The 19858-nt window shown below is 39.6% G+C and overlaps 1 protein-coding gene across 2 annotated transcripts; it reads left to right on the top strand.

Annotated features, from left to right (window-relative positions):
• Window positions 1-6866: 6866 nt before the first annotated feature.
• LRIF1 (ligand dependent nuclear receptor interacting factor 1) lies at window positions 6867-12800 on the top strand. 2 transcript variants are annotated; one of them, XM_081324925.1, is made up of 4 exons: window positions 6867-7184; window positions 8494-9982; window positions 10316-10558; window positions 11416-12800. In XM_081324925.1, the coding sequence occupies exons 1-4, from the start codon at window positions 7111-7113 to the stop codon at window positions 11866-11868; spliced, it is 2259 nt and encodes a 752-aa protein (XP_081181051.1). In that variant the 5' UTR covers window positions 6867-7110; the 3' UTR covers window positions 11869-12800. The 2 variants fall into 2 exon arrangements, with proteins under 2 accessions (XP_081181051.1, XP_081181052.1); XM_081324926.1 differs by having other exon boundaries at window positions 6876-6942.
• Window positions 12801-19858: the final 7058 nt, after the last annotated feature.

Here is a 19858-nt window from a genome sequence, read left to right as displayed (position 1 = left end):
GGGACTAAGATCCTGGAGAGCAAAGCTGCCTCCTTCCTACGTAGGGAAAGAGTCGGCCTCGCTCGTTCTTCGCGCCTGGGAGACGGCAGGAGTTCGAGAACCGGAGATTGGAGACAGTCTGAGTGCTCTCTAAGGAGCCCGCAAAAGGCCCCGCTGAGTTCGGAAGCCAAACTGAGGGGAAATTTCGGAAAAGCGCGCCACGAAGTTTCAACCAGCAGGAGTGAAGCTATCTAACGGCCTGCAATATGACCGGGTGAAAAAAATGCCCTTCAAGATCTAACTTTATGCCGATTGGCTATTACAGGAATGGCTCCCGCCTCAGAAATTTAAATCGGCGGAGCAGCTCTAGGTGGCTCTCTAAGAGGAGCTTGTCACTTGGTCAAAGTTTCCGGGCCGGGGCTAGACCGGGCATAATGAATAAAATCATATATCCTTGCCTAATGCTGTACAACTATCCTCACGCAAACCATCAGTCCGCGAATTTACATATCTGTCTTAGTTGCTGTTATATTCGCACACCGATGGTTGAATGTCAAAATGACGGATCGGCGCTCTACTTGTAAATCACTAGGAAGAAATGCTCTTATAGGCTTATGGAGCCACAAGACTCTAGGGTTACTTTTTCATTGAGTTATAACTGATCACTATGCTTATTTTGATCACTTTTTAACTAGCTATAATATTGTTACACAGTTTTGTTTTTTTTGTTTTGCTTTGAAATCTCATCAACTTTAACAAAATTAGCGAGGCTTACTGCCTTCAAGTCACAATTGATTCCTGGAAACTACATGGGGAAGAAGTAATGTAACTATTTTCTAATATTCGTTATCAGCACTAAACGAAACCAACCTGTATGTTGATATCCTTCCTTTTATCCTGACAACCTTGGGTGGCCCTTAATTAGTAAGAGTCCATCCAAATAATTTTCTTGCTCTGACATAAAAAGTCCCTGCTTCACTATTGGCTAAGGACAAGTCCTAATGACATTGCCTCTGTTTCATCAGTATGCCACTAGAATAGTTCAAAATGTTGGATACTCTAATGTAAAAGTGATGAGAAATGTTCCATGAGGACAAGTTAAAGTTGATGGAGGAGGTGACTTGAGACGCTGTAGTTGAGTTTGGCAATTTGCTTGGATTCAGTTGGCCTGACAAAACTATTGTAGGACTGCCACCTCCAGTGGCTGGGTTGAACATCTCTACTGCAATGCTGCTTTGGCTGAAAGGGAGATCAGAACCCCATAGCTTCTGCATCCATATATTTGTGGTTTGTTTTTTCTAATGGGTAGGCCAATCAATAAACCTAGAACATAGAATAATAGAGCTGGAAGGGACCTGAGAGGTCTCCTAATCCAACCCCTTGCTTGAGCAGGAGACCCATGATTGTCCAGTCTCTTTTTGAAAGCCTTCAGTAATGGAGCACTCACAACCTCTGAAAGTAAGCTATTCCATTGGTTAATTGCTCTTACCACTAGGAAGTTTCTCCTTAAGTCTAGATTGCTTCTCTCCTTGGTTAGTTTCCAACTATTGTTTCTTGTCTTGCCTTTTGGTGCTTTGGAAAATAGTTTGACAAACACCCCCTTGTCTTTGTAGGAGCCCCTCAAATATTGGAACAGTGCTATCATGTCCTCCCAGTCCTTTTTTTCATTAGACTAGACCAGGGGTGTCAAACTCAATTTCATTGAGGGCCGCATCAGCATTGCGATTGCCCTCAGGGGGCCGGGTGGGTGTGGCCTGGGTGGGCGTGGCCTACTGGGTGGGCATGGCTAAAGTGCGTATGGCTTACTGGGTGGGCATGGCCAGCTCTACATCGTTCGCATTTAGAGTGCCTATGGGGGCCTGGGCAGGAGTGGGACAGATCTGAGGGTCTCTGGCAGGAGGAGGGTCTCTGGGCCAGGGCCAAGGCAGTGGGGACCGTTCCCTCACTGTTTCCAGGATGACTTCGTGGGCCACATGAAACCACTTCACGGGCTGGATCTGGCCCCCGGGCCTTGTGTTTGACAAGTCTGGACTAGACCTACGCAAATCCTGTAACCATTCTTTATACATTTTAGCCTCCAGCCCCGTAATCATTTTTGTTGCTCTTCTCTGCACTCTTTTTCTTTTTGTATTGTGGTGACCAGAACTGGATGCAGTATTCCAAGTATGGTCTTACTAAGGCTTTGTAAAGTGGTACTAGAACTTCATGTGATCTTGATTCTATCCCTCTATTAATGCAGCCTAGGATTGCATTGGTACTGATTTTTTTTTACTTCTTTAACTCCAATGTAGTTACTATTATTCATCAATCTTTTAAAACAGAACATTAGAAATGAAAAAAATAATGTTCCTGAAAAGATCTTTATTTCCACTCCATTCTATTTGTTTCAGGGGCATTTTTCACTCTTTAGGATAATTCTCACATAGTCAAAAACACCATAACCTAATGCAAGATTTATCTATTACCAAGAAAAGAGACAGATTGAAACTGCACCACTTACCTAAAAGAGGAGGAAAGTACAAAGATTTTAAGTATGCTTTTACTATAAATAGGGCTTGGATTACATGTATATCAGTTGTTGTAAATCTTTTGTGCTGGCTTCATAACTTTTCTGCAACAAACTAATTATATTAACTTGATTTTTTTACTCTGCAAACCAATGGAAGCCTCACACTTCTGTTTCCTGCAATTTTCAGCTTCGTGTTATTGCTAGTGTTTCTCTAAATGCATTGTTTAAAACTTATCACCCAACTCCCTCATTTCAGCCAATGTTGCTCACAATCTTATTTTTTGCAGAAAGTGGAAGACAGCAAAGAAATTTTTTCACTTCATGAAAAGTATGCAGAAAAAAATATGTCACACTTCTCATTTATGTGTCAAACTTGGAGACACATTTACATTTGTAATTTGGAAAAGTTTTCCTTTATGAACAGGATAAATAAAGAAATTAGATCATAACCTTAACTCCCAGTTCCACAGTATGCCAGAATTAATGCTTTCACTTAATGGTGTTAACTAGGATTTTCCCCAATTTATATAATACTTAGTTTCATGCAAACTTTCAAATTAACAGTAAGGAATTTATATCCTGGTTTTTATATAAAACACTGGATATCCAGTTATAGTAAAATTGAATGCTCTTCTCTTGCAATGATCCCTTTAATATTTACTAAAGTCTAATAATAGAGAGTTTACAAGCATTTATTTTTAAAAAAGAGTTTACCATGATTTTGATGTTTACCATGAAATGTTTTAAAAGAAACACAATTTAACACATGATTTTGGGGTTGAATTTATCCAGAGTATAAACTTAGGGAAGCTGCAATATGCAAAACTCAAATTCAGAAATTTACAAGATTTACAAGAAATTTACAATTTACAAGAGCTTTCTCAATTTCCAAAGAAAACATATGTTCTACCTATTTTGGTTTAAAATAATAACACCAATACTTGGCCATATAGAATTTTGGATAGTCCAAAGAACAAGCTGTGGTCTATGCACAAAGATAACTGTTAACATCTTAGCATCTATACTTATCAAAGAAATGACTTTATAATTGAAACAAATAGTGAGGACATGCTTGAAAATTGAAAAACAGAGATACGTTGTGATACATTGGTTAAGATGTACTCAGACAACCCTCAGATATGAAAACTCACTGGGTGATTTGGGACCAATCACTTTCTTAGCCTAACCCACAGGTCTGCAACCCGCGGCTCCAGAGCCGCATGCGGCTCTTTCAGGCATCTTCTGCGGCTCCCAGTCCTCTGCCATGTGCAGTCCAAAAAAAAAAAAGTGGGACTAAAAAAGTTCAACCAATCAATTCAAATATGCAGGGTAGGTGCATATCTCGCCTTGGCTCCACTCTTTAGTCAAACCCTGTTCTGCGCATGCGCGCATGTATGCGCATGTGCACACATTTTTTTGCGGCTTCCAGTTTTTCCTTTTGTGAGGGAACCGGTTCCGAGTGGCTCTTTCACTGTTTCAGGTTGCTGACCCCTGGCCTAACCTATCTCACAGGATCTAGATGGGATCATATTTCCTAAGAAAGATTAAGTTCATTAATTAGGACTATACTTTGGTTCTCAAATGTTACTATAATTGTAAGTATACAAAGAATGTATTTTCAGAATTCATAACTGACTTTTCCTGAACAAACTGGACATAACACTGCACTTTGTTACCTTTGCTACTATAATATAGGAATTGTGTGTATATGCATATCAGGTGTATGTATGTGTGTATACACACACACACAGGATTTTATCCCTTGCATTCAAATCTTGAGTGTTTTGAGCACCTCGTCAGCCCAAATATGGGGAAAATCTTTTGCCTGTATCAGCCCAAACTAGGGCCATCCACTGGCAGCAAGTCACAACTGTGTGTGTGTGTGTGTGTGTGTGTGTGTGTGTGTGTGTATATACTCTCGCCTCTCCTGTTCAACATCTATATAAAGCCGCTGGGAGAGATCATCCGTGGCTTCGGGGTGAGGTATCATCAATATGCTGATGATACCCAGCTTTTCATCTCCACCCCGAACCAACCCAGTGATGCCCTTGATGTGATGTCCCATTGCCTGGAAGCGGTACAGATTTGGATGGGAAAGAACAGGCTCCGGCTCAACCCGGCCAAGACTGAGTGGCTTTACGTACCGGCATCTCGTTTAGTCCAAGAGGTTCCATCTTTGGTTATAGGAGGAGAGATCTTACCTACCGTTGATAGAGCATGCAATCTAGGCGTCCTCCTGGATTCACGACTCAGTTTTGAAGATCATATTGGAGTCGTGGGTGGGGGGGCATTTGCCCAGATTCGCCTGGTACGCCAGTTGCGCCCCTTTCTGGACCGAGATGCCCTACGTACAGTCACCCACGCACTCGTTACCTCCCGTATAGATTACTGCAATGCTCTCTACATGGGGCTGCCCTTGAAGACCACCCAGAGGCTTCAGCTGGTGCAGAGTGCGGCTGCACGGGTAGTGATGGGAGCACCCCGATACTCCCATATTACACCCCTCCTGCGTCAGCTGCATTGGTTACTGGTTGCCCTCCGGGTGAGATTTAAGGTGCTGGTACTTACCTTTAAAGCCCTACATGGCTTAGGCCCGGGATACTTGCAGGACCATCTGCTGCCAGGAACGAATTCCCATCGCCCAGTACGCTCACACAGAGAAGGCCTCCTCAGGGTACCGTTGGCTAGACAATGTCGGCTGGCGACCCCCAGGGGGAGGGCCTTCTCTGTGGGAGCGCCAGCCCTATGGAACTATTTCCCCCCTGAGCTTCGGATGGCCCCAGATCTCCAGTCCTTTCACCGCAGCCTCAAAACACTCCTTTTCCACCTGGCTGACCTGGACTGACAGGGATTTTAATTATGTTTTTAATTTTTTAACTCTAATTTTTAATTATTTTAATTTTAATTTATTGTACAGGGGCCTTTAATTTTAATTTTATCTTAACTTCTGTATTTATTGTATGTTATTGTTGTTAGCCGCCCTGAGTCCTTCGGGAGATAGGGCGGCATATAAGTCCCAATAATAAATAAATAAATAAATAAATAAATAAATAAATAAATAAATACATAAATACATAAATACATAAATAAATAAATATCTCAAAAAAAATAAAGGGAACACTTAAACAACACAATGTACTGTATTTAATAGTAGGATGTCTTATTTTCTGTTCCCTTTATTTTTTTGAGCAGTATATATATATATATATAAGCTCACGCCTACTGCTTCAATATATTGAGAGTATAGAGAGAGAGAGAGAGAGAGATGAATATAGATACAGAGAGAGAGAGAGAGAGAGAGAGAGAGAGAGAGAGAGAGAGAGAGAGAGAGAGAATGAATGTGGCTTCGAATAACAAAAAAAGCAAAGGTTAGAAGAGGAACTGTCTAAGGCGGGGGTCTTCAAACTTGGCCCTTTTATGACTTGTGGACTTCAACTCCCAGAATTCCTCAGCCAGACACGCTGGCTGAGGAATTCTGAGAGTTGAAGTCCACAAATCATAAAAGGCCCAAGTTTGAAGACTCCTGGTCTAAGGTCTTAAAACAAGCTAGGTGACAATTTAACCACAGGAGCTTCCACATAATAATGAAAGTAACCTTAGGCCAGGGATAGGCAACCTCGGCTCTTTTATGACTCATGGACTTCAACTCCCAGAATTCCTGAGTCAGCTTTGAAGTCCATGAGTCATAAAAGAGCCGAGGTTGCCTATCCCTGGCCTAGGCAAATGGGTTCCAAGAAAACCAGATGGGTTCCAAGAGAACAGGACCTGTCGGCTAGGCAAACTAACTTAGAAAGGGCAAAAGCAAATGGGGAACGTGGGTTCTAAATTTACCAAATTTAGATTTTTTTTCTAAATCTAAATTTACTTCATTAATATCCCATCTTTACTCTTTTTATGAATAACTCAAGGCAGCAAACCTCTAACACGCCTTCCTCTTACTATTTGCCCGACCACATCCCTGTGAGATGGGCTGGGCTAAGAGAGTGTGGCTCAAAGTCATCCAGCTGGTTTTCATACCTAAGGGGCGTGCGTAGATGTAGAATGTGAATTCTAACGAACATAGCCTGCCAAAGCTAAAATTGATGTATTTAATTTTAGAATGTATATTTAATTCCTACATATGTAATTTGTCCCAAAGTCAAGATTTGTTTTTTCAGTTGAATTAAATCTATTAATAGAAGCGTATACGTAAATATTATTTTTAAGGTGACAATAATTTTCTTTAATCTGCCAAAAGACGGAAGCAAAGAAACTTTAAAAGTAGCATTACGATCAAAGCCAGACAAGTTCTAATTTCCCTTTCCCCACCCAAACAGGAAGTAAGATCAACCCGGATGACCTTCTTGTTAACTCCCGGAAGCTAAAAGCTACCTCTGTCTGAACTGCCATAAAGGTAGCAAGATGGCGCCCCTCAATTAAGAAAAGAGATTAGGAAGTGATTGACGGAAGTGGAGGTACAGGAAGTGGCTGTTATGACTGTACAAGAGAGTAGCTTTATTACGATTTCCCCATATCCGGAAATACGTCGTTACAGTGGATTTAAGAGTTATCCCTTGGCAAAGGAGTGATCGACGTCGTCTCGGGTCAGGGTAACTCTTCCGGGATTTAGTTCCCCAATTACGATGTCCGAGATGGCGCTGGAAACAGCTACCAGTGGAAACGGGGAGGGGGACCCTCCAGTTGACATCCCATCGTAGTGAGTATTGATGGGCATTTTCCTCTCACTCCGCTGTCTCTTTAAATTGGAGGAAAGCAGCTCCGGGTCTTTATCCGGCTATTGTGGCTCAATTCCACAGCGCCCCGTAGAGCTGACTTCTCGTGCTATACGCAGGCCCTCCCTGTCTCTAGAATTTGTCCTCTTAGATCAGGGGTCGGCAACCTTGGCTCTTTTATGACTCGTGGACTTCAACTCCCAGAATTCCTGAGCCAGCTATGCTGGCTCAGGAATTCTGGGAGTTGAAGTCCACGAGTCATAAAAGAGCCGAGGTTGCCGACCCCTGTCTTAGATATTCATTGAACGGTCAAGTGGTTGGAGGAAGGCTGCCCTTTTAATCTTCCTGAATCCTTAGTGGGCAAAGAGTGGCAAAAGTAACGTGGCTTCTTTTAAAAACAGATCTGCGCGTACTGGTGGGATCCTACTAAGTGGATCTAGAGAGTTTTAATGTCAAATGTTGAACAGCAGCCATCAGGAAGATATATATAAATGAATTGTTAAAATGAAGAAAGATTGGGGTGATTTGGAGCAGGTACTTTGTAGAAAAAGCTGAATTTCTGATCAAATAGTAAAATAGTTAGGTCCAAAATTGGTTTCATTATATGCTTCCAATTTATGCCTGATCCCAGTTTGTAGATCTCAAGGAACGAAGGAAGACAATGGAAATAATACTGTAAATTTGAAATCATTTCTATTACGTTGGAGGGAAATAGCCCTAGACTTTCTGTTGACCTGATTAATTGCTCAATCGATTGATTCCATTGCACGTATACACTGCATTCAAATGATCCCACCTTTATTATACTATGTAGAAGAAGTAGGGTTCTGTTTCTCTTCACCCTTCTAGCTGAAAAAATATTTTAATTCATTTGTTCAAAGAATATGATAAGATCTTAAGATCTATTTAAAAACCAGAAAAGCTGTTCTGTTAACAGCTTTTGGCTGGAGGAATGGAGAAGTGATATCATAATCATCAGTGACTGTGCTTTCATTTTTTCTTTAGTATTAGTGTTTAAATTACATTTTTAGTGCTTAAGTTACATTAAGTTACATTTTTATAAAACTAACACAGTACATGGAATGATTTTTTTCTGTAAGTAATCATTGAAAGGCTGTTGACGGTACTCAACGTTTGGAATTTAGGAGAAATCCCCATTAAAGTAGAATAATATTGATTATACTCACAAAATCAAAATATTTATTTGAAAGTTAATAGTTTAAGGTATTTAAATATGTTCAGTGTGCAAACCAGTTATAAGAGCAATGGATCATATGTATTTTTCTCTTTAAGTTTTACAGATTGCGTATATCAACCAGTTCAAATGACTGGGCTAGATGGAAAAAAAGTTTTGAAATTGCTTCCAGTTTCTAAACCTTTAAATAACTTGAAGCTTCTGGTTCAGTCTCCAATCATGTCTCATGATGTTAAAAGAAATGATTCACTATCTGTTCATGATTATGTGAAGACTTCATTTAAAAGTACATCTACTGCTAAAATCTCTGAATTAAAGACTGTTGCAGCCAATCATTTAATTTTACTGAAGCCTTTAAATCAAAAAGAAAAAGTTAATGTAACTGTTGTAAAACAAAATCCAATTACATCAACAGTTTCTGGCATTCAGAGTAGTTATTCAGCTGATAGATCATCCTTACAGAAATCTGTTGCTCCAGTTTGTTCAGATACGAGCACAGCAATTGTGAAAATAGAAAATACTCCACTTTCTATGAAACCACCAGTGTTACCTTCTGGCCATCACCTTCAAATACCTGCTCAGGCCAAAGTTAAAACTCTTCCAGTTTCTGTTTTACCACCAGTAATTCAGGAGAAAATCCTGGCTACAGTTCCAGCCTCAAATGCTTCAGGGACCGGTCAGGTTATCAATGTACCAACTGTTGCCTTTGTATCACCAGTAAATGCAGTGAAAATGCCTGATTCCAAATCATTGGAAACAAAATATTCAAAACCAGTGGAAGAAGTATCCATTTCTTTAATACCAGCAACACCACAAAAGGTTATCAATAACTCTGCTATAGAAGTATCAACCTCTGGTAGCATGAAAAATAAGACAAATCCTATCAAATGGGTTGTTCATGAAAATCCACGGTCATCAACATCTTACCTTGTCCCTGTAAAATCATCTAACAAGGTGGCATCTAAGCTCTTAGAAACATTGATCAATAAGAAAAATACCAAAAGCAATTCTACAAGTATTTTGCCTGTTTGTCCTAACAGCCTCTACGAAAGTCATGCAAAAATGCCTTCTACAAAAGACAATGCTCAAGTAATGTGCAATGGAAAGACGCATTTAATGGCTAAAAAAGAAGCTAATATTTTTTCAACACTCAAGCCTAGCAAGCAAGAAAGCACAAATGTCAGAAAACAAACATCAGAATTAATTAATTCAGTTACAGATAATACCATGACCAATCAGGTTATCAATATTGTATTATCAAAAAATAAAAGGATTGCATCTAATGTAAAAGAACTTAAATTTAGTGACAATTCGATACCGTATCTAGAATCTGAAGTAAATAAGGATTTTAAAGCAGAATCTACACCTTCTGCCTCACCACATTGCAGTCTTCAAATAAGCAGCATCAGCCAACATGAAGCATCCTCCTCAAGGGGGAGTGTTTCTGTTGGGATAAATGTTGCTCAGAAATATGCCACAAAAGAAAACACATACGATACTGCACAGAAAGATCTTTCTTCTAAAGCAGCTGCTGATCCTACATCACCAACTTTGGTACATCGTGCAGTCAAAGAGGAAGAACAACAGGTAATTCTTCATATCAAATTGTATTTATATTATTGGATATTTATATCTTTGGGATCATGCTCATATCTGCCAATATGATTGGTAGAAATGGAAGTATGGTGGAAATTTTTCTGTAATAACCTCTTCCTTGAGGAATAATTTGCTGAAGGATGTTGGCATGACTTCCTTCCATTTTTGAATAGGCCTCACAATTTTAGATGGTCAGGTGATCTTTTTAAATAAATAGATGCCTCTATTTTATAAGATACAATTTTATATTCAGTATTTGCAAATTCTCTTGCAAATCACTTTAAGGAATAAAATGATTGTAATGAGTAATGCTTACTATTTTAGGTTAAAATAACTTCAGGAACGCCAATTTGGATGAAGCATATCCAAGAACAACAGAAAAAACAGCATCTTCAGTTGAGAAAGAAATTTGGTCTCGTTAAAGAAGAGAGAGTTTATCTTAGGAGAATTTCATCAGTTCCATCTAAAAGTACAGAAGCATCTGTATTTTCCAAAAGTGTACAAATGAATGACATTGATAATTTGATGTCTATGCCTATGAAAAGTGAATCTGAAAAAGAAGGAACGGTATGTAGAATATTACATTTATGATTAATATTCTTTGATATTCATCCTTATTAATAACTACTAGCAATAATAAAGCCTGTAACAATGATTGGCTGAATTACTGTGATGTCATTAAATGTTTATACATTCATTTTATTAGAAAAAAATGTGTTTTTCAAGAGGAGTGTTGAAGTATTAAAGTAACATCAAGGTATATGCCCTATTTTTATAGCTTTTGATATTTTTGTTATTTTTAGTGTTTTGTAACATTCAGAAAGGAGGGGATATATTGTATTAAGTGAAGCAATTTGAGTACATTAACTTTTGAACATGAAATAATGTCCCACTACTTGTTTTTCGTTCATGACAAGTAATAAATGTTTTGTGGAACATTTAATATATCACAGTTTTATAAGCCAATGTGGTGGTGCCTTAAAAGAAAAACAGTTTTAGGGAATGATGTGCTTATCCCTCCCGTCCCTAATAGAATCCTTTCAAGGACTTCCTCCCAGCACAAGCAGTAGTGGAAGTAAATCTAAACCAGTGAACTTTTTGAAGTTACATATTGATTTAAGGAAAGATGTTTCAGAGGGCTTTGAATTCAGTAGAATTTCCTGGTATGCTTTCTAGCCCACTCTGTAATACACCACCTTTTGACTCATTCCAAAAGTGGACTTCCTAAAGTTAGAACATCCTCAAAGTAGGAAAAGAAAAATTGGGTTTTCAACCCTAGGAAGACAAAGGGAGAAAAAAATGCCCCATGTTCCTTGAGACATTGTCCCCAAAGACAATGAGTTTCATTCAGAATAGCTGTAGAGTGGTTTGCTTAATTTATATTGTCACAATAATATGCTATTCTTTGTTTTCTTTATTTACAGATAATTGGGGAACAAGGGAAAGAGATGAATAGAAAGAGGAGGACAAAATCAATACCAGTTTTAGAAAATCCAAAGAAGAGAAAAAATGATGTTACAACAATGCAGGACGCTGAGTGTAACAACTCTTATTCCGTAATGGAAAACTTGAATAATTCTTGCACGCGGGACTTATCGGAACAAGAGCAGTCTACTAGTTTTCTTCAGTGTTCCCATAAAGTCTCAAATCCTTGGATTCACAACAACCAAGCGAACAGTGTTTTGAATTCTACTTCTAATTGCCATGAAAATGAAAATGAAACTGCTCTCAGTGAAGGTTCTTTCAAAAAGGATGTTTTTCCTTTCAACCCCCCAGACTTGGAAGAAACAATAAAAGATGAGAAAATAACACGGCTTAAACTATTGCTGAGGGAACGAGAGGCAGCCTTGGAGGAAATTAGAAAAAAAATGCATTAGTGTTAACAAAGCTAATTTGCCAATTGCTGAAATGTTACCTGTTGCTGTTCATTTAACCTACTATAAATCTAATTTTCCTAATGTTTACATGGTATTAATAGGTATAAGTATGAACGAATGAACTCCAATTCCAAGACAAAGAAGTATGCAAATCTAGAATCTTATTGACAAGAATATAACTTGCTCAGAAATTTATTTAATTCATTATATTTTTTTATAATAAATACAATTTATATTCATGCTGATCTTAATCAGTAACCAGAGTGGTTTCACGGATGAAATGTTGATAGAATTCTTCAGTTAAAAATGTTTTGAAAGCATATAACTAGCTTAATCCTGACAGAAATGTAGTAGCTTAGATATTATTTAAAACACTCAGTGATTAATATTGATCTGTTATTTAAGTGAGTAAATTTGTTCCAAAATTCAAAATAACATTTTTTGTCACTAAAGATCAGTAGGTCCTTTAGTTTCTCAAGAGATGAAATTTTGATCCTGACTTAAACAAGTAATATATTGATAAATAATTAGAACAGTGAACCGTACTACAAAGTATAGTAATTTGCAATATGCTATACTCATGTTTAGATTTTTAATGAGCTACTTATAGCCTTATCCCAGACATTCCAGTCACTATCTGCTTTCCCATTCATTTTTTATCCATTCCTTTATCTTCTAAATAATTACGTGGTCAGTATTGTGGCCCTAGAGAAGCTCAGACGTAATCAGCTTGTTTGGGATTTGTTAGCTTCATAAAAATCTGGATTTGGTATAATAAGTTGCTATTGCAATAATATATTGTAATCTAGGTTTTAGCACCAGTTAATATATAGCCTATATTTTCATGACCTTTTCTGTGAATCAATTTAATTCAATAATTCTTTTCAGTTGTGTTTCTCCTTTTCTATAATAAATATACAAACAGGGAAATCTCACTGGCTTATTCTTTAAAAGTATTACTCATTTGATTGGAATGTAATCCATGCTGATCTACTAACCTAACTCTCGGGGTTTTTTTTGTTTTCTGTATGTTGTTGATGGAGCTATGTGTAGTGTACCTGGAGCTTTTTGAGATACAGTGCTAAAGGATAGGGTTGTCCTATGTTCAATTGTGTTGGATCATAACTTGACCAACTAGATTGTGTGTAATGGAGCCTTGAGCCTCTGGTTCTGTGAAAATGGTCTTGTATGTTTTCTTTGCCACTCCCCATCACCAGAGCTTTAATAGGGGATTTTGCCAATTTGTCATTGCTGACACCATAGCTTTGAAAATATAGCACTGCTGGGGATTGTGGAGAAACTTGGCAAAAATCAAGATGGTGTTTCACTAACTAGCAGTAGACCCAGTTTCACATTCATGATGCTGGGACTTTGGCATCTGAGGTGCTGAGCAGCCTTGGAAAATATTGTATACTTTTGCCATCTCCTGGCCAAGGAGTTTGGTGGAATTCCAGGGCCAGTGATGGTCAGACACTCATTTTTCTGCCAGAGCTTTGAGTGTCATGATTTGTCATGATCAGGTCATGCCTGATAGCCATGGGATTCTCTGGTGTTACTAACCACTGCAAGAAGACAGGTCTACCTTCAGTGATTGATGAACCCAGATGGGTTTCAGAGGGAGCTGGGGATAGTTCCCAGTGGTGTGCTGCATGATTCATCTCAAGCTTTCATTACTACTTGAAACAACAGGAATGCTAAGGCTATAGATTGGAGTCCTATCCAATCCACCTAGGCAACCTTTCCCTTTTCATGGATCCATCACTCCCTGGAATGGTGCCTCAGGAGTCTGCTATTTAAAATCTATGTAAAGCAATCAGGTGAGATCACCTGTCACCATGATATGCCAATAGTATCCAATTACATTTCATATAATTATCTCCTGGCAAATTAAATGCTGTTGATGTCCTATCCCAGTTCCTGGAAACCTTGGGAGCCTGTATGGGAAAGAGCAGGCTTTGGCTGAACACCAGCAAAGCTGAACGGGTAAGGAACCTTCTGGTTCTAGCATTTTGCCATCCTTGGTACTGGATGGGATTATACTGCCCAAGAAGACCCAATATGCAACCCGGGGAGGGGGGTTCTAGCCTATGACACCTTCAAGGAGTAGGCGGCAGTTCTGGCTAAGAGGGCCATTGTATTGCATGGTGTGTGCCAATTGTGCCCGTTACTAGATTGGGAGGCTGTGGTCCTGGTCACTCATGTCCTATTCACCTTCCAGGTGGACTATTGTAATGCACTTTACATAGGCTGCCCCTGAAGAGTATTCAGAAACTTCAGCTGGTGGAAAATACTTTTGGTGTGGGCACTTAGGTGTGCTCCTAGAGACCTAGAACATCACAGAAGCTGTATTGGTTGCCAATGTGCTTCCAGATCCAAGTCAAGATTTGACCTTTAGAGCCCTTCACTGCTTGGACAGGTTATTTGAGGGACTGCCTCTTCACAATTATATTTGCCCATGCCATGAAGTCTGGCACAATAGGTAATATCTATCTGTTAAGGAGTTACATTTGGCAGGACCTAGGAGACAGGCCTTTTCTGCCATGGTATCCTCTCTGTGGAACATCATTCTCCCCACACTGAGACTGGTTGGTAACCATGATTGACAACTTTCTGCAAACCTCTCGATATGTGGCTACATCAACAGGCTTGGGGATCTCAGGGAAATGGAGAATACGTAGGTCAGATCATTATACTGCAATACTAAAGATGCTCCATTTCTAGTATTTTTTTAATAATGTTGATAGTTTTGTAAAATTATGGAATGTTTTTAAATGTTTCTTATGGTTTGTTTCTTACAGTACTGTATGCCACCCAGAGTCACACTTGTGAGATGGGTAACTATATAAATGTGAATGAATGAATGAGCACAAAGGCTTATAAATGATAAATATCCACAAATGCATTTATCATTTCAGCAGCATCTGATTTTACCTTCAAAAATGTTACTTGTGTTTGGTTTAAGTATTGATCACATCGTCTAAATATGATTCCTAAACTGAGGTATTCTTCTGGTTTACTTAAATAAATAATATTGGGTTCTATATAAATAGAGTTGCTTTTGTCTTAGCTATCCTAACAACAGAGAGAAACAACTTCATTTGCAAAGAGACAAGCTGAAGAAAGAATAAGAAAAACTCAGCAGATTTGTATAAAGTTACTCAGCAAAGAGCTCCAAAGAAGAGATTACAGGTAGTCCATATAAGAATGTTGAGACCAAAAACTCCTTCATCAATCATCATGGTGGTAAATTGAAAAACCACAGAACTGTGCTGCTTAGCTATGGTAATTCTGGCTGCCATTGTTAAGAGGACGTGAGTCATTAAAGACATCACGACTGCGACTTCCAAATTCCAGCCCTCTTCTCACCAACTTTGCTTGTGGGAAAGCAGCAGGAAAGATCAGAAATTGTGATCACATGATCACGGGGACACTGCAACATCCATCCACTCCAACATTCAGTCATAGCTACTGATTCAACATTGTTAAGTCTGGGTAGACACTGAATGAGTGGTTAAACAAGGACTACCTGTATTATTTATAACAGAAAAGCTAACACAGGAATAGCTGAGATGAAGTTTTCTGCAAAGAATAAGACTATATCTACTCTTGAAGGCCCAGAAATAAGAGAAATGAGCTGTAGAGAATCTACTGAAGTATTGAACATAAGTCAAATTTTACCCAAATGTCCATATAACGTCACCCCAGATTTTATAAGATAATGTTAAGTGAGCATCATTCCATTTGTTACTGTTTATATTATCTAAAATATGTAGCCTACTTCTTCACTCGGTCAATTTAAAGGATGATGATGTCTTATGACTAGCTATCACTCAGTTTTAGAGGCAGCTGCCAATAGTTAATTTTAATATTTCTATGACTAGCAATGTAAATATGTATTTGTTTTGATTCTACTAAAATCCCTTCTTATATTTCCAAACATTTTTATTGTGAGTTTGCTATTTATAATTTAATACCATTATACAATACAAATGAGTGTTTATTCTGTCAATTACTGTATGGATTAAAATTATTAAAACTAATGTATATAATTTGAGATTAGTTTAGATAACTTAGAGCCACTCTATGCCCAGTTTCCAGTAATATTTTAATATAAATTAAGAGGGAGCTAGTAAGGGGAAGCTTGGGAATTTCAAGAAGCAAAAATACCCAGACCATGCTTTTTTTTCTTTGCCTGAAGACATGCTCTTATCTCTAGCCAGTGCTTTTTTTGTAAAAGAAAAAGGTACCGGAACTCACACATGTCATACAACCTGCCTTGCCTACCCTACAAGGTTCCATCCAAAAAAGGTGCCAGAACTCCATTCTGAGCGTTCTATGAGAAAAAAAGCCCTGCCTCTAGCCACATTTGTCCCATTATTAAACTTTATTAATCTAGCTAGTCAGATTATTATTCATTTTGAGAATATTCTTTTTTATAATAATTTATTAATTTTCCAATTTTACATTTAAGTATTTAAAAAGCAACGTGGTGACTGGGTTAATCAACAGTTCGATAACAAAATCTTTAGTACAAATCTCAGGTTACAACATCAGATTTTTCCCTTAAAATTTACTGTCTCGTATTCAAGCTAGTACAGTTTTAAATTATATCAACTCAATAAAGATCAGTATTACATTTATCAATAAATTTTTAGCTTATACATATCTTAATTACATTCAATCTGTATAAACAATCCATATCCTGTTAATTTTTACCCAATTTGTAGTTTCTCATCAATATTCCAATTTAACCTTCGATATTTATAATTTTCAGGCTTTGGGTAACCAAGATTTCCCTTGTCTCAATTCATAGCAAAATATAATATCCAAAATACACATTTTATCTATTTGAATGTAATCTTGTTCTATTTCCTAAAGGTTATCTATTTCCCACTGTTGTGTTTCGTGCTCGAATGAGCAGGAAAGATGCCAGGCAGATGAGTACAGAGAAACAGCAACTTTATTGATAACCATAACTGTACTGAGGGGTTAGGGTGTACATGCACTCTTTATATACTTTCTTAGCCTTCAGACAACCAATCAGATTGAACCCATTATTCCCGCTATTTTGGTTCCCGCCTGAACTGTTAGAGCTCAGTACATGTGCTAGAGAACTATTATTTTTTTATTTTTATTTTTTATTTTAATCTCATTTATATCCCGCCCTTCTCCGAAGACTCAGGGCGGCTTACAATCTAAGCACAAATTAAATGTGCTTAGCAATAGCCTTCATTCTATGTATATGCCTGCTTATTAGGGCTTTCCCCCCCAAGCAGCATTATTACAAAGTCAGCTTATTGCCCCCAACAATCTGGGTCCTCATTAGTTCCCAGTAACCAAGTGAATAGGTGTTTCACCAAACCTCAATACATAACACCCACCATATTAAATCATCTACTTAATAACATAATATCCCCTTTAATAAAACAAAAACATTATGTATATTACCTGGGTTTATCAATAAATCAAACATATTCATAATAATTAATTTTCTTTTCCCTTTTAGGTCTAATTTTTAAATATTAAACAGATAAAATCCTTATTTTCAACTAATTTCCAAGTATTTTAAATCTAATGACCAAAATTCCCCTTATCTCAATATCTCCCTTTAACCCTCTAATTCAGGGCTTTTCAACCGGTGGTACGCGTACCACTGGTGGTATGCGAGCACGTGACTGGTGGTACACGGCATCGCCTTCCTCCCCCCCGCCTCCCCCCACCTCCCGCCTGCTCCTTCCTAGCTTACTTGCTGCCGGAAAACATGCTGCTGCAGGAACCTACCAGGCTGCGTGAAGAGCACAGGCGCAGATCTCGCACTCCTGCAATCTCCCTCGCTCGGTTTCAGCTTCCCTTGCTACAAGAGAAAGCAGGCTGAAACGGAGCGAGGGAGATTGCCAGGAATGCGAATCGGCCAATCTTGCACTCCTGCAATCTCCCTTGTTCGTTTCAGCTTGCTTTCTCTTGCAGCAAGGCAAGCTGAAACCGAGCGAGGGAGATTGCAGCAGCGTGAGATCGGCGTTTCTCAGCATGTGCCGATTCACGTTCCTGGCAATCTCCCGTGCTCTGTTTCAGCTTGCTTTCTGCAAGAGAAAGCCAGGCCGCAGGGCTGCCTCTGTGGGTGCTGCTCTAGCGCGGAGAGGGAGAGGCCAGTCCCCATTCGGCCCGCCAGCCCCGGGAGAGCCCTGCGCAAGCGTGTTGCTGGCTGCCAAACCCTGGCTTTCAAGCAGGAGCGGCCTTGCCCTATTTGCCTGGAGCAGCCACCTGCCCCGCTTTTCGCAATCCCTGCTATGCCGCCACCGCACGTTTCCAGCAGCGGGAGGCTCCGGGACAAGGGCCTGTCGGGGGTGGAGTTGGGGCTGCTCTGGCGGGCCACTTCTGTGGCAGTGGGGCATGCTGGTGCCCTGCACTGCACTCCACTGCGGGGGCCACCCTGGGAAAGTTGGAAGTGCAGCTGTAGTCCGGGACAGTCAACCACTCTGAGCCCTGGCTGGCTGGCTTTGTGCCTCTGTCCCCCAAAAGCAGCTGTTGTGAATTGCTAGTGTGCGCTTTCCCTCAGTGGCAGACCCCCACCCAGGACTCCGGCCGCGTCTGCAGAAGGCAAGCGGGGTGAAGGGCGCTTTGGTGTGTCTTCCATCCCTCCTGTGTGAAGGGCGCCTTCCTGCCCCACAGTCCACAGCAGCATTGTTGGTGTGCATGGATCGACTGTGAACGAATGCAAGGTGTTTCTGTTGCTGGAATAAAGCTTATTAAATGAGCTAGCAACCTCCAAGTATCATTGATAGATCTTCTCCAACTTTCCTCTGGTGCTTCATGAAGAGTTAAGTGGGCGTCAGATTTCTTGGTAAAAATGGATTTGGAAGGAAGGAAGGAAAGAAATGACAATGGGAGGGAGGGAATGAGGAAAGGGCAAAGAGGGAGGGAAGGAAGAAAGGAAGGGACAATGGGAGAGGGAGGGAGAGAAATAGAAAGAGAGGGAGAGAAAGAGAGAGGGAGAGAGAGGAGAAAGAAATAGGGAGGGAGAGAAAGGGACAAAGAGAGGGAGAGAAAGAGAGAGAAAGGGAGAGAGGATAAAGAAATAGGGAGGGAAAGGGAGAGAGAGAGGAGAAAAGGAGAGAAATAGAGGGAGAGAGAAAGGGAGAGGGAAAGAGAGGGAGAGAAAGAAAGGGAGAGAAAGGGAGAGAGAAGGAGAAAAAAGGGAGGGAAATAGAGGGAGAGAAAGAGAGAGAGGGAAAGAGAAAAATAGAGAGGGAGAGAAGGAGAGAGAGAAGGAGAAAGAGGGAGGGAAATAGAGGGAGAGAGAGAGAGAGGGAAAGAAAAATAGAGAGGGAGAGAAAGAGGGAGAGGGAGAGAGAAAGAGGGAGAGAGAGGAGAAAGAAAGAGGGAGGGGGAGAGGGGGAGAGAGAGGGAGAAAGAGAAGGAGAGAGAAATTAAATTAGTAACATGATTGTTAAGTGAATATGGTTTCCCCACTAACTTTGCTTGTCAGAAGGTTGCAAAAGGCGATCACATGACCCTGGAACAATGTGACCATCATAAATATGAATCGATTGCCAAGCATCTGAATGTAAATCACATGACCCTGGGGATGCTACAACGGTCATAAGTGTGAAAAATGGTCATAAGTCACTTTTTTCAGTGCCGTCATAACTTTGAACAGTCACTAAGTGAATCATTATAAGTCGAGGACTACCTGTACTTTATCATTTTTTTTCCTTTTTGGGGGGAGGGGGTGTCAAATTTTTGAGACCTTGCTGGGTGAGTGGTGGTACTCAGACATTGCCTTGTCCTAAAAGTGGTACAATGGATGAAAAGGTTGAAAAATCTTGCTCTAATTAATAAGTTGAGATCCCCTCTAATAAGTCAAAACCCCAATTTTCTTCAACCTTATTCTGGCTTTCTTACTTTGCCAACTAGGCTTCCATATCAGTGCTTTTACATCATCAAATATATCTCCCTCTATTATTATATATGCTACTTGAAATAAAGGAGA

This window comes from Vipera berus, assembly GCF_964194415.1.
Source record: "Vipera berus genome assembly, chromosome: 3".
Lineage (NCBI taxonomy): Eukaryota > Metazoa > Chordata > Lepidosauria > Squamata > Viperidae > Vipera > Vipera berus.
The sequence above is the reverse complement of the archived record's forward strand: the minus strand, read 5'-3'. Positions and strand labels throughout refer to the sequence as shown.

Coding starts and splice junctions, on each gene's coding strand:
- LRIF1 (XM_081324925.1), top strand. CDS start 7,111: ATGTCCGAGATGGCGCTGGAAACAGCTACCAGTGGAAACGGGGAGGGG. Junction 7,185..8,493: donor CCAGTTGACATCCCATCGTA/GTGAGTATTGAT, acceptor TTTCTCTTTAAG/TTTTACAGATTGCGTATATC. Junction 10,559..11,415: donor AATCTGAAAAAGAAGGAACG/GTATGTAGAATA, acceptor CTTTATTTACAG/ATAATTGGGGAACAAGGGAA.